The 14230-nt window shown below is 43.5% G+C and overlaps 1 protein-coding gene across 4 annotated transcripts in view; it reads left to right on the forward strand.

Moving 5' to 3' along the window:
- The window catches only part of GSE1 (Gse1 coiled-coil protein), a 184019-nt gene that overhangs the window by 115271 nt on the left and 54518 nt on the right, over nt 1-14230 (forward strand). The window contains exon 1 of one of the 4 annotated variants that reach the window (XM_072421464.1): nt 1555-1823. The exons of the other annotated variants lie outside the window; for them this stretch is intronic. Coding sequence (XP_072277565.1) covers nt 1787-1823 — 37 coding nt within the window. The 5' untranslated portion in view covers nt 1555-1786. Of the gene's footprint in view, nt 1-1554; nt 1824-14230 lie in introns of those variants that run through there. 4 annotated transcript variants of the gene reach the window in all.

Consider the following 14230-nt stretch of genomic DNA (forward strand, 5'->3'; position numbering starts at 1 on the left):
CGATATTTAGATCTTTGACCTCATTTGAAACATTCCCTTTTGCTGTATGGTCACTGGGATAGAATGTGAGGAAAAATCTCCTAATGGGTGCACAGTTCCAAGCTATTAGCAAAAACATAAGTTCCTGGTCTTTGCACGATCATATCACGGGAGAGCAAAATGTAACTTAATTTCCGTTCTTTTCCTATGGGTGACAGAACGTGGACTGGATGATTCTTCCAGGACTGAACACATAATGATGTGTGAGTGCCACTTAGCCCTGGATGGTGTGAGCCAGGAAGAGGGGGGTGTAGAAGATGGAAGTTTTTTGCTAACTCAGGAAAAGGGGGCAAAATAAAAACTGAAAAAGAAACTGCAGTTCTTCATCTTTCCATGCTAATATGAGGGGCACAAGGACAGGTGTAGGAGAAGTGACAGAAGATTCTGTAATTCTGTAATTCTCAGGAGCCAAGAAAAGCCCAATGCACCCCTCAAACCCACCCTTATTTCTCCTTTTCCATTGGCTCCAATACACTTTGGTGAATAGTGAATTTTCACTCACTGGTGACCCAGAAGTGTGCCGGGCTACCCCCGCATTCCCTAATAATTTTCACCTTCATTGAATGACTTCTTTTCACCATCAAAGATTCACCTCCATCCCATATAAAACCAATGTTTTATAGACAGCAGTAAAAGGCAACCTTTGTCAGGGGCACCGTCTTGCAGTTCGTAAAAACAGTCACCTTTTACAAGTCAGGCGGGCTAAAGTCAGTGCCACTGGGAAGTTACCTTAGGCTCTTGTCATGGTCTCACCCTTTGACAGGAGGAAGGTATAACCCGCATATCGGCTGTTACAATGAGACAAAAAGAAATTCTATTTCTGAATATCCCTACCTGACGTCTGTTCGGCCTCTCTTCTCCGAACAGACCCATGTCTTGTCAGCGTGCCAGAATTGCGAGTTGCCAATAATGATTCTTGCATGAAAATTGATGGTGAGAGAAGGGGGGCATTCGCTCTCCTCCTCCCTCTTCCTCTGCTCTTATTCCAACCCTCTATTATTGTAGCCTGGGGGGAGCTCATGTCTTTCCTCTCTCTCTCTCTCTTTATCTCTCTCTCATTCTGTGCCAGGACTGCCAGAGATAAGCGACCACCAAAAGCTCGCAGGGAAGAGACCTCCATCCATTAACATGAACAGCCTCTGCTCTGCCCTTCCTAGCAGGACCACCGTGTAATATCAATATTTTATTTTCCAAATTCTGCTCCAAGCCAAGAAAGCAAAAAGGAAAAAAATAGATACAGCTTTTTTCTGATTTTTTTTCCTTCCCTGGCAACAAGACCTCTCTTCCTCCCCTGAGCCTTAATTTCTATTTCCCCTCTTATCCCAAGTAGCATGCCCTATTACTGCGATCCATTGACCTTTGCCCTTGACATTCTGATTGCTGAATGGAGAGCCAGAGGGTGCTTTGACAGTCAGCTTCACAGAGGGATTGCTAAATCTTCTGATTCTTAAAAGAGGAGCCTTAAAAGCTTTGAACCCTCCCTCTGTCCCTCCCCACAATTTTCTTCCTCTCTCTCTTTTTTTTTTGTCATTATTTGCATTACTGGGCTGGGAGCCTGAAAACACGGAAGAGCCAAAGCAGACAGGACTGAGCTGTGTTACTCTCTGGATCACCCAGAGAGAAAAAGTCCTTCAGTTCCCCACCCAATCCTTCTGCCAACCTTTCCGTTTCATCCCCCCAAAGACGATGGGACTATAATCCTCTAACACTCTTTCCTTTTCTTTTTAATTGAACTTCGTAAGAGATCATGTTTGGATTAAAGCCTCCGCTTTATTACTTGCCAGGTAAGAACACAAATACATTCATGTTTTTATGGTTTCTTGTTCTCCCAGGTGTTGGGTTATTATTTGAATGATTGGTCTTTGCCTGGCATTGCCCTTTGCCCTTTTGACCTCGTCTGAGTGTCAGGGATGCCCCAGCGTCTCAGCATTTGCTGGGGTGACTGACAGCGTGCCATTGGTGATGTGCTGCGAGAATGAATTCCCTCCCGGTGTTGCGTGTCCATGCATTGTCTGCTGCTAAGTGCAGATCCTTGTTTTATTTAGCAGCAAAAGACAGAGACACTTAAGGCGAGGTGAGCGAGCGTGTCAGGACGGTGTGGTGTTACTGGCCGCAACCAATGTGTAATAGTCTTTTCACGGTTCAGTGAATTACGCTCTGCAAACGATTAAAGTCTGATTATTGTTTTTTTTTTTTTTTTGTTTTTTTATACACAGAAACCACCCTCCCCTCAACCCTGTACCAAAAGCTATCAAGTGCTGTCACTTAGAGGTGCCAACCCTTTGGCATCTGTTTTATTGCAGGGTAATGGGGCAAAGCCAACCTGGGTCACCTGGGGCTTGTAGTAGCTCATTAAATGCATCCTAACCTCTTTTAATAAACTTTATGAATAAAAGCAATGACAGTGCACAAAGCCCAACAGCCAATCAGATGTAACCTTTTGTCAGGGTCGAGCAGTCAGATAAGAGAAAGGAATTTGATGATTGGTTGGCTAATGGTTCCTGCATGTTGTATTTTTCTTTTCTCAGAGCAGAAGGCTATTATTATGTGTAACATATGCTGACAGAGAATGCCGATGTTTTTCAATTGAGGGGTGCCGATGGGTATTTGCAGGTCCCTCAGAAAGAGATGATTGTCGGGTAGCTGTGGGGTGACTTCAGATGGATCTTGTATGGTGGGAGGAGAAGCCCTGAAAGCAGCTGTGACAGAGTGAAAAACTTATATGAGCTGTCAGTGGATTAGATATTTCCGTTCCAGGTTCACAGTGGTAATCAGAAGATGATTTCACCCGTACAGAGAGCACTGCTAGGGTGAGACATGCTGCCAACAGCCTGGCAGTCGCAGAAAGTTAACCCTGTATGCTTCAACGACAACCTGAATTTGAGCGTCAGCTCTTTAGCTTTGTTCAGCCAGCGTTGTCGAAGAACCAAGCTGTGATAGGAACAAGAAACAATGCTAGGATCAGGAAATACCAAAAAAAATCATGAGTTATACTAACAGCCCATTCAATACCAAGGACGCCATTGCTGCCCGATGATTATTTTATATAAAAATTACCGAAATGGTTGATATCCTTGAGGTACCAAAATGATAAAATTTATAGTACACCCGTGAACAAATGTATTGGATGATTATATAAAAGATGGGAATATTGTACTCAACACAAGCGGCAAACAATTTGCATACAAACGGGGGTCATCGAAACCATACACTTCCATTGGTTTTTACATTTTTGAGGGTTGATATTAGCATTGTATTCATTCAGATGTGTTGATTCATGATTATCATTTATTTGCATTACGTTATAGAAAACGTTATGGCAAATATGGCGGCACCTAGGCACTGCAGACGCCCTCTCCGGGAACCTTGTTAACACATCCAGCTGTCACTTCTAAGCTTTTTAAATCCTAACATGGCCGAGGAGAAACCACAGAGTCATCCAATGCAGTTTTACTGCCGCCATTTAAACTTTTTCCTAAAGCCTATAACTAGCTCCTGTACACACAGAAACTTTAGCATTTTCTTTTAGGTTAGGCGTTTCTTTGCATTATTTGGCGTGATGGTGGTTTAGAGCCGGAGGTGGTGACGGTCAGCTAATGCTGATAACGTGGTGTGATATTTACTGGCACTTCTTCCTTTTAGGGTTCGTTTAAAAGGAATTTCTTTTTTTTCAAGATAACATTTTCAGTTTTGTGTTGGTGGTTTTTGCGGCTTTAGCAATACAGTTCATGTTTAAGGGCTTCTTCTTCCGGAAACTTCTGTTGCACACAGACAGTGGGGTAAACAGCAGGAATTCACCCTTTCCTCACCAGACAGCGCAGCCAAATTTGCAAAATTTTGTTCCATGTACCACAGTGGGGTGTGATGCCTTTATATCGATTTATGATTTTATTGAGCTACAATGATGTCATTTTGGTCTTTGCTTTTTATTGTGGTGACACTTTATATGCACCTGTTGTGGCTCAGAGACTTGCCAAATAGTGAGCTGGGAATGACAGCCGAGGAACTTGGCCATGGGCCCTTCAAGAACCAGTTAGCAACAGCAGCTTCTTATCCTGACAGGGGTACTTGTTACCTGTTAGACTGTTATAGAATAAACTCACAAAAGATTTTGCATAGGTTATTACCCATTTACGGGTGGCCCAACTAACTTTAAGAATTGCCCTTTCTCCCACTCACCCAACAGTCCTGGATTTTGTGGGCATCTTATGCTATGACCTGCTTAAATCGCACTGCCTGTCATTGCAACAGTGGGATCCTTTTTCTTAATTGTAGCCGAAGCTTAAAAGTCAGGGTCCTTCTGCATTTCTTACAGCGATGGGCAGCAAGACTAATGGGCCCATTGAACCTGCAGATAAATTATTGCAAATCCAAATTAAACCAGACAGCCAGCGAGTTAATAAAGGAGTAACATGTCCCAGAATGGCTTAAACTAGTCAGGGATGTTTGATATAATATTATCTATACAATACTTTTGTTGAGCTGCTAGTATTTTCCCCTAAAGGTAATCTTTTACAAGCTGTAGTTTGATAATAAAAGTGACAGCCAAATGTATAATTATTTTTTTTGTATTTGGGTACAGAATAGGGGCAAAGGCTTTAGACTCCTTGTGCCCTTCTGCTATAAGGTCAAAGAAAAGTAAATAGTTAGTAATTAGGTATTAGGTGCGCAAAAACCCATTTGTAACCTCTTAATGACAGTGAGAATACAGAAAACGAAAGCGCTCTCTGCACTGTCTGGTTGCTTTAAAATGCACATAAGTGGCCAATATCTGCAATTACCCTGTTCTTTCTTTTTCCCAGAACTCATTCCGCCTTTTCTCTGTTTCCAGGACCTACCAGTATTTAAGAATCTCATCAGATGACTGCCTTCTGTCCTCTTCATTCTGTAGAACAGAACTCATTACTTATCAAATCCTTTGCATGTGGGATGCGTGATTGATTCAGAGTCTGGTGTGTTGTAAGTGCTTGATTCTGGTGTTATGTAAGATGTTAGGGCGTTCTCAGTTTTGCTTTATTAGTAAGCGTTGAGCTGGTGTCGTGTGTTGGGGGGAAATAAAGGGTTAAAATGTGTCAACATCCAGTTTGCCAGTAGGAATCCAACCTCTACCGGCAGTTCACAATGTAAATTATGCAGCATCTGTTGTGTTGTCACCTGCTCTGGCCTCAAGTCATTGACCTGTAACTGTCTGCAGCACTTTCACCTACATTTTAACTGGATCATGTATGACTGTGCAGTATACAAAGCACGTCAACATCGTATACACTGCAGGACAGAGAGCATTGGTATCGTGTACACTTCAATATAGAAAGCGTGGCTGTGCATGAATCCTCTGCGGCATGGAGAGCAATACTTGTAACATATACACTACAATATAGAGAGCGTGGCTGTGCATGAATCCTCTGCAGCAGAGATCAATGCTTCTAACATATATAATACCATATAGAGAGCGTGGCTGTGCATGAATCCTCTGCAGCATAGAGAGCAATACTTGTAACTTATACACCACAATATAGAGAGTGTGGCTGTGCATGAATACTCTGCAGCATAGAGAGCAATGCTTGTAATGTATACACTACAATATAGAGAGCGTGGCTGTGCATGAAAACTCTGCAGAATAGATATCATGCTTGTAACGTATACACTACAATATGGAGAGTGTGTCTATTCTGTGCATGTTGCAGGATACAGCACGTTTTATTCTGCATACATTGAATGAAAGATAAGGAAATTGCAACAGATGCCCGCTCTTATAGCTCTTTGGGTTTATCCCCATTAGTCCTAGTACTGGGTGTTGGGCTTCTCTCGTAGTTCTAATGGTTGCGTTTTTACACATGGGTCTAGTAATAGGTGTTAAGCTATTAAAGCATTCATGTTTTTGCTGTCCCATGGTCCTGGTCCTTGGTGTTGGGACTTCTCATGTTTCTGGCCCTGGGTGCAGGGGTTTCTCATGGTCCTGGTTCTGGGTGTTGAGACTTTCTCATGGTTCTAGCCTTGAGTGTTGGACTTCCTCATGGTCTTGGGTATTGGGCTTTTCGTGGTTTTGGCCCTGGGTGTTAAGACTTTTTCATGATTCTGGCCCTGGGTTTTGGGCTTTCTCATGATTCTGGCCCTTAGTGTTGGGCTTTCTCATGTATCTGGCCCTACATACAGGGCTTGTCTCTTGTGCTTAATCTCCTGGAATGAATCATTTTTATCTGTTTTACTAGACAATAGCGGATTCTGCACTTTCCCCTTGCTGGCTTTCACTTCCTAAAATGGAATTCTGTGTCTGTGAAGGCCCAACACCAAAGGCTTTTCTGTTCCGTATTTACAGTGGTTAGAGCCCATCCCTCAGAACTGAATCAGCAGAAGAACCAAAAGTACCAGCGTGTCCTTCCACAGATGTCAGCTTGACAAGGGGACATTTTTCTTTTATTTATTTTTAAATTAACCAGTCTGTTTTGTCCCTATCAATCCATGGACCAAACAATCAGAATAAGCTGGAGCCACAAGTATTGTTAAACAGAGGAATGCCGTCGGAAACATTAAAACTTTGCTTTTTAACTTTGCATCTTTTAATTTACATAAAGTTATTCAAAGTATTGGAGGCCGCAATCAGTTTCTGCTGCCTCCTGTCACATGATTCTTTGCTGACCTTTCGTGGTTATTTTCTAAGGTTTACAGGTATTACTGTTGACTTTTTTTTGTAGGGCAGTTCTTGTTCCTGGGTGCTGGTGTTGCCCACACACACATACCCCCTACTGGGCATCTCTCACTTCTCTACTGAACAGATACTGACATATGGCTATTAGGTCACCCACTCAGACATCACAAGCTTAGCATCAAATGCGAATATAAGCCACACTTTTACCACACTCAGAGATGAAGTTTCACTATCAGTCTGCTGTTCTGGTGGACACCGAGACATTTCCTGTTCAAGTTCTGCTTCATCTGCAAAGGGAAGGCGAGCGGGTTTCGCATTCTGTCATCGTGACTCCAAAGAGAGACGCATTTTGGCTGCAACTCTTCTGTGAATGTTCAAGTCCCCTCATTGTCTGGCGATCAAAGGAAATCCACCTTTCCACCTGTGGATGTTCAAAATCAGGGACCCTCAATAGTTCAATGTTACAGAACTGAGGGGGACAGCCATATACTTTTTCTTGTTCCATGTCAGTGTTTGGTATGTCACATGTCAGCGTATCAGAGCCGTAAAGTGCACCCAGGAAGAGATTGAAATATCTCTACAAATACTGAAATGTGCAACGTTTTTATTAAATGAAAATTTTTATGTGAACGGATTAAATTCCAGAGGGGTTGCTGCACTTTGTAACACACCCCTGCTCTGTGCACATCCTCATTCTTAATAACCTGTTAGCCTTTGTTGGTCAGTTAACCTACGAGAGCAGCAACGTCTGAAAAACTTTATGCCTAAAGCTTGTCATACATGGCGCATAATTCACCGAAGGTTTTGTGACTGAAATAAGAAACACAACATCCCAATTGTATTAATTTGATAGAAAATTCTTTGATTTTTTTTAATTGAATCACTTGAAACAGCCCTGAGTTGTCCCTAGACTCCATCTCTGCCATTTATTTCAGCTCATTTGGCATTTGCTTGCAACATAAACAACAATAAGCTACATGGTATAAGGCTTGGCCATAGACACTGCACAGGAAAATATTTGCAGGCTAAGCTACATACACACGTCAGATGACTCTCATCCGATAATCGCCTGAGGGCTGATATCGGATGAGAATCTGGTGTGTACAGCGCTCGCCATCCGTCGCTCTGTCGTCCGTCCTGGCAGATCCACAGGGGACGAACGCTTCATAGAGCAGAAGGACGCTGAGCTCGTTCATGCATCGTGCAGTCTTTTGTCGTTGGAAAGGATCGTAAAAGATCCTTTCTAATTACAATTATTGCACGTTTGTATGTAGCCTTAGAGATATTTACATAAACCAAATCTGTTGTGAAAACAATAGGCTGTTCAACATTGCTAACATCCTGCTAGTTACCTGGCTTGTTACCTGATCAAACAGCAGGTAAAATGATCAGTTATTGCACGTGGTTTTAAGATGCATAAAAATAAATACAAGAGGAAGATACAAGCAGTCTGTGGCGGTATCTGTTGTTTACCAGGCTGTATTCCTCGCTTGGTCAGACCGCACCACAGGTTTCCACTCTCCGGTTACAGCGCTGCAAGCCGTCACCACGCCCCGCCTCTTTCCCGCAGAGATGCTTGTCACACATGAGTAGGTGTTTGCTGAGTGATGCTGAAGGAGAGGAGCCAGGAGACTCCTGTGTTTGCGCTCAGTCACGCAGCAAAATGGGGTCGCTCGCGTCTTCCTCCATTAACCTCCCCAGTTTATGGCATCTCTGAGATCTCTCCATCAGATGTCCATTGAGACAACACAAAGAGCTACTCTACTGCGCGTTATGCACTTGTTAAACTGACCACATGACTGAGATGTGATATCAGAAAAATTATTATCATACATGAGGAAAAACCTGACTATTGCTAGCTAAATGGAAGGGTATTTTGCCAGGGTTCCTCTTTAAAACTTGGAACCTTTGGAATGTGCAGCCTCTCCTAAGTCCTGGGATTACTGTCTATGGGCACAAACTGGCACAAGAATGAATAATGGGGGGTATGTTAGATCAGTGGCTGGCACAGTCCCTATTTCATACTAGGAATCCTAGGTTTCAGTCTCGGCCTATCTGCCTGGAGTGTGTATGCTTTCCCCATGCGTGGGTTTCCACCTTCATTTGAGTAGGTAGGTTACTTGGCCTTGGACTGTGTTAGGGACATTGGGAGCTCCTCTGATGGGCAGTTGGTGCCCTGACTGTGGAACCTGTAAAACGCCATGAAAGATGTCATGTATAAATATAAGCTAATAATAATAAAATACATCTTACCGCCTCTTCTGCCATAAAGGAGTAACCAGCGGCTTTTCTGGCAGCCCCATCCCACCGTCGGCTGCATGATTATCGTTATTATTTAAAAGCGCTGCATTATCTGTGGTAGCGTGCCCACGCGGTGGATGAGCTCTTGGGGAGAGAAATTGCAACGCAGCCTTTGGAAAAACGGCACCTCCCAGGCAGGGCTCCGGAGACGGCTTTTTACAGCTACCTGGGGCCGCTTTCAAAGGGCTGCAGCTCTTTCTTGAAAGGCTCAAAAAGAGCAAAGGGAGGCAGTAATGAGAGGCTGTGATCCACCGCGTATCAAAGTGGCGCTTTTTTTTTTCTTCTTTCCCTCTATGGCTCTTTATTCAACATCGACTCCCCGAGGTCTGATTCGCCCCTTTCAGTAGTTAGATTGGGTAACCCGCTGCTCAGAATGCATCTCATTCTGTCATTTTGTGTTATTTAGACAGGCGGAGGGAGGAGAGAGCACGTCTTGTTTGTGCTTTTTCTGAGGTGTTATTTGACGGCTCCCGGCCTCGCTGTACACCTCAGCGCTAATGGCCTCCTGGCTGGTTTCTCTCTTCGCGTTAAAGGGTCAGCCCACCCAAAAACGAAATTTCTTTGTTGTGGATGCTGGAGAGGTGAACTACCTGATAGTCTGTTCTATCTCAGGGACTCTGTTGGTGAGGTCCCTGCACTTCCCAGGTCAGCTATGCATATTATAAGGAGCTTCCACCTTCCCTGATTCATTTAGGTGAATGTAACATGAGGAGCCGGAACACACAAAGGCAGACACAAGGACCTAAAGCTCCATAACTGTGGCATGCAGCGCCTCCTAGATTGTAAGCTCTTCATGGTAGAGTCCTCTCCTTATCCTGTCACTGTCTATATTCGTCTGTCATTTGCAACCCCTATATAATGTACAGCGCTGCATAATATGTTGATGCTATATAGAAACCTGTGTAGTAATATTAATGCAGCACATTGGGATTCCAACATGAAAATATCACTTTTTGACATACGCGGTTGTTCCCCTGGGAATTGCTGAAATCTATTTCCCTAAAAACTTCTTACATGGTTTGATTTCTCCACCTTTTCCTCCACAAATTATTTTTCCATTAAAATTTGCACGAAAATCGCAATATTACCTAATAGGCAGAGAAAAGGAATTGAGTGTTGCCATAGATCAGCTAAGGTTGGATCGTAGCTGTTGGCTCCTTGCTTGGAATAAAACATCAAGAGCAATCCCAATATATAAAGCAGAGTGCTGAGATCCCTACACCTAGGAGCAAAAAAAACATAATTCTAATTCCTGAGAAATGTCAGCAATTTATTTGCCTTTTAAAAAATGGAAAAAGTCTGCGTGTTTCAGGGCCGTGTGCCACCTTCATCAGTTCTGTATGTTGTATGGAGAAATGAGCTGTAGCCTTTGCAAAAGAAAGATTAAACTAAATGTAATGTACCACCCTGTCCCCTAAGAGAATGAAGAGCAGCTTTCTGAAATTTGTCAATGTAAACTGCCATTTATTCATTATTTTGGAAGCCGCCATCAGAAATGAAGCACCAAACGCCTTCACCTCTTTATATTTAGTCGCACCTCTGCCCTTGGTACATTTGCTCACTGTCAGAAGCCACCACCATCTCCTCTCTGATGCCTGATAAGAAGTACATAAGAGGAGAGGGGGTATTGGGGGTTATGAGGAGGTCCGTTTAATCCTCTAGCCTTATTCCTGGTATAAATGTTGTATCGAGGTCAATCACAAATCACAATATCACATTGTTCCTCATTCCTGCTTTTGTCTTTACAGATTCACCCTTCGTGGTCGATCATTGGCCCTTGTTATTCACTTTTTTTGCCATTGAGAGTAAAAAGAAATGATCTCTCTTTGCAATGTTGTAAACGTGCATTGATAATGATGACCAACACATCTTCTAGGATGGAAAATTTGAAAATAAACTGATAAAGGTGCAGATTGTTCCCTATTTAATGTAAAGCGATGCATAATACGTTGTAATAATAATAATAGTAATTTGAGGCCACTTTGTAATTGTGCTGTTCGATGCATTGTTCTCTTTAAACGAAGAAGAGAAACCTTGGTCTGTATATCATTAGTGTGCAGTCATTATGATAAGACCGGAGTCTGACCCAATGGAGCTGGCAATCTACAGGGTAAAGGAATGGATGTGGGTTATGATTTTTACAATTAGAATATTTTTAATTCCCAGCTCCATTTCTCTGCCAATAAACCTTAAACATTCCCAGCCGACTTACGGCAAACGTTTTAACGCTGGTGGCATCTGTCCTGCCTTGTGGCGTCCTGATTTTAAAAAATCCCTGTCTACAGATGTATTAAATTCTGCGGCGATACGCAGCGATGTATAAATCCATACAGTAATCCCCTGTAACCCCCCTCTCTCTGGGATGTCTCGGGAGCTTAGGGACAAGCGTGTTATTGCTCTGTCACACTCTATCCTCTGCTGTCTCTGTAGTAATTAGTCCGCTGAGTTCCCCCCCACTCCTCTCTGATGCTTATTCCTCATCCTTTCTATCTCCAGCACCCCCCCCCCCCCTTCTCCGGTCGCCAGGGAAAGCAGGCAGCGGTTGACATGGTTTCCATGGCAACGGAATTTGGGACTATTGAGGAGGTCTGGAGATAATCCGGTGCCAGAGAGATGACAGAAGTGGCAAGGCTTTTAGCACCCTCAAGCCCCGAGGGCGTCACACACAGCGTCTCGCAGTGGATAGCGAGAGACCTGTTGCTGTATTTAATCAGGCGCGGCGCTCAGAGCTGGGTCCTCTTTGTGTTCAGATGGAAATGGTTTGCGTTATCCTTATCAGATTGTAAGCTATGGGGACCAGAGTGTGCTGTGCCCCATAGTGCATCCAAATATTAAGTTTAGAATATTACTTGGCCAGGTAACCACAGTGCTGTAAAGGGAACACTAAGCCAGTCCTATTAGTCTCTGTACAGAGGAGCTGACACTCTAATGTCTCCCCACAGTCACACACTATTATTATACATTTATTTAGCTCTGACATATACCGCAGTGCTGTACAGAGAACACTGAGCCAGTCCCATTAGTCTCTGTACAGAGGAGCTGACACTCTAATGTTCCCCCTTAGTCAGACTATTTTACATTTACACAGCTCTGATATTTTCTCTTCTTGCTAATTCTGCAATGGTGCGTATATCAGCCAATCACAATGCTCAACATAGAAAAGCACACAAAAGAGAAGTGTGTCAACCAACAAATTGGAGAGGTAGGTGACCTTGTGGCAAACAAGCAGAAGGTGATGCGACCTGTATAATGATATCAGAATACACACAATGTGTATTGCTATGCTGACGCATTTTAATGTGAGCTGGCTGCAAGGCTCCCAAACGCGTTAGCATGAAATGGTTTCCTATACTTTAAGACAGATATTACCACCTGCTTTTTGACTGCTATCTGGATACAGAAAAGTTGTCACCTTTTTCTTCTTACCCAGTTCGAGTACAGGTATTGCAAGATCTGATTGGCTGTTGGGTGTCACGGATGAATAGCTAGAACCTGGTGAGATTGGTTATCATAAAGGAATGTTTACACCCGAGCTGCTATATGACCTTTCCTCCCATATGGTAAATACAGCGCAGTGCAACGCCATAAAGCTTCAGATTTTATCCATCTGTGGCGACCTAGAGGCCTCTGCTATCTATAGGCTGGTATATCTTTGACATACGCAGGCACCTTTGGACTCGTGATGATGAAGGACACCTCCCTGGGTGCAGGGTGTTTCAGTACTGGGGGCACTTGTTATAGCTGCACACTGTGTATGGGATGTCTATGCTCCCTATTCCTCCTCCCTGCTCCCTCTCTCCTATCTGCTGTATATTTAACATGCTAATGGGTGCCTGACCAGCTCCCTGCGTTGGGGGATTTGCCTCCCGCTTCCTCCATGCTAATAATATTTGGCATTTCAGCAGCTCTGCGCTCAGTAAATTGCATAAGAAGCTCTTTTCCCTGGAGTCAGGGAAATAATATTCTCATCTGATTTACGGATTAACTGCTCTTCTCCGGCAGCAGCGGGACATCGCTGTCCAGAGCTCGCCTCGTCTCTAGCTTGGTGACACCCTAAAATCCTCCATTGTGTGTGTGTGACTGGGGAAATGCCAATGTTTTCTTCCGAATTGTTCCAAGAGCCACCCAGGTCAAACGTGACAATTTTTCTGATGACTATTTCATTCTTGTGTACAAATTTGGACCCTAGCAGCTCTATGGCAATGAGGTATCCTTATCTGCATGGTTCCAAATCTTTTACTTGCATTTTTAGTTCCAGACGCACAGTCCCTGTAATAGACCCTTCTGTAGGATTATAAGTCCCTATCAATACAAATCTGAGGTATCATAATATACAGCAACCACAATATTACAGAACAGCTTCGTCTTTCATGATTGAAAATCCATCCTTGTTAAGTGACTTTGCTTATGCTGTGATGTCAGTCTGCTGCAGGCAGGAAGAAGCATTTCCTCAGTCTCTTCTGACGCAATCCTTAGCATGCTGAACTTACCACAGAAATAGATGTCTGTGGCCTTAAGAAACTGAATGTTACTACTTCCCGGGGTGGGGGTGGGCTACTTTATAGAAGCCATGATTTTCGAGTTGGGTGGACTTTATAGAAGCAATGATTTTGAGCTGCTGGCATTGAAAGGACCTGATATGAGCAGGAATGTTGTTTATTCTTCCACAGAAATCTGAATGTTTTATTGAATAACAGACAGGCCACACAGAGCCAGTTATCTCCCCACCCTGACCACAGGTGACTCAAGGGAGCCTTGTCACTTGGTATTTATAGACATGTCAGAAAGAAAGGTGACAAATTAGACATCCACCCTTGTTAATGACCCGGATCGGATGTGGCGCTGGGCAGATAGGAGAGAGTATTGTTTATAAAATGTTATCTGAAGGCTGGGGATGGTGGCTGGTACAAAAAAGCAATTACTTGGTGGTGAGGGATGTAGAGGTCCTGTATGGTACATTTAATGGTATTTCTCTGGTCTTGGCATGACTGGACATTATGTGGCATCTCCAGGGCACAGCACCTGCCAAGTCAACTGCCCAGTCTGTGCCTGTTTCCTGCACTGCACTGGCAACTCTTTCAGTGATGCCCAGCCCCTTGCTCCCCTCCAGAATGGCAATGTATTGTGATTCCAGATAGAAGACTTTTATTTTATCCTTGTTGTAGTGCCCAGGGGTGGTGTATCTGAATATCTTACATTGCAACTTGGCATGGAGGGAAATGTGTGGCACTTTACCTCCCTCCA

The sequence above is a fragment of the Pyxicephalus adspersus genome, chromosome 9, assembly GCF_032062135.1.
Source record: "Pyxicephalus adspersus chromosome 9, UCB_Pads_2.0, whole genome shotgun sequence".
Lineage (NCBI taxonomy): Eukaryota > Metazoa > Chordata > Amphibia > Anura > Pyxicephalidae > Pyxicephalus > Pyxicephalus adspersus.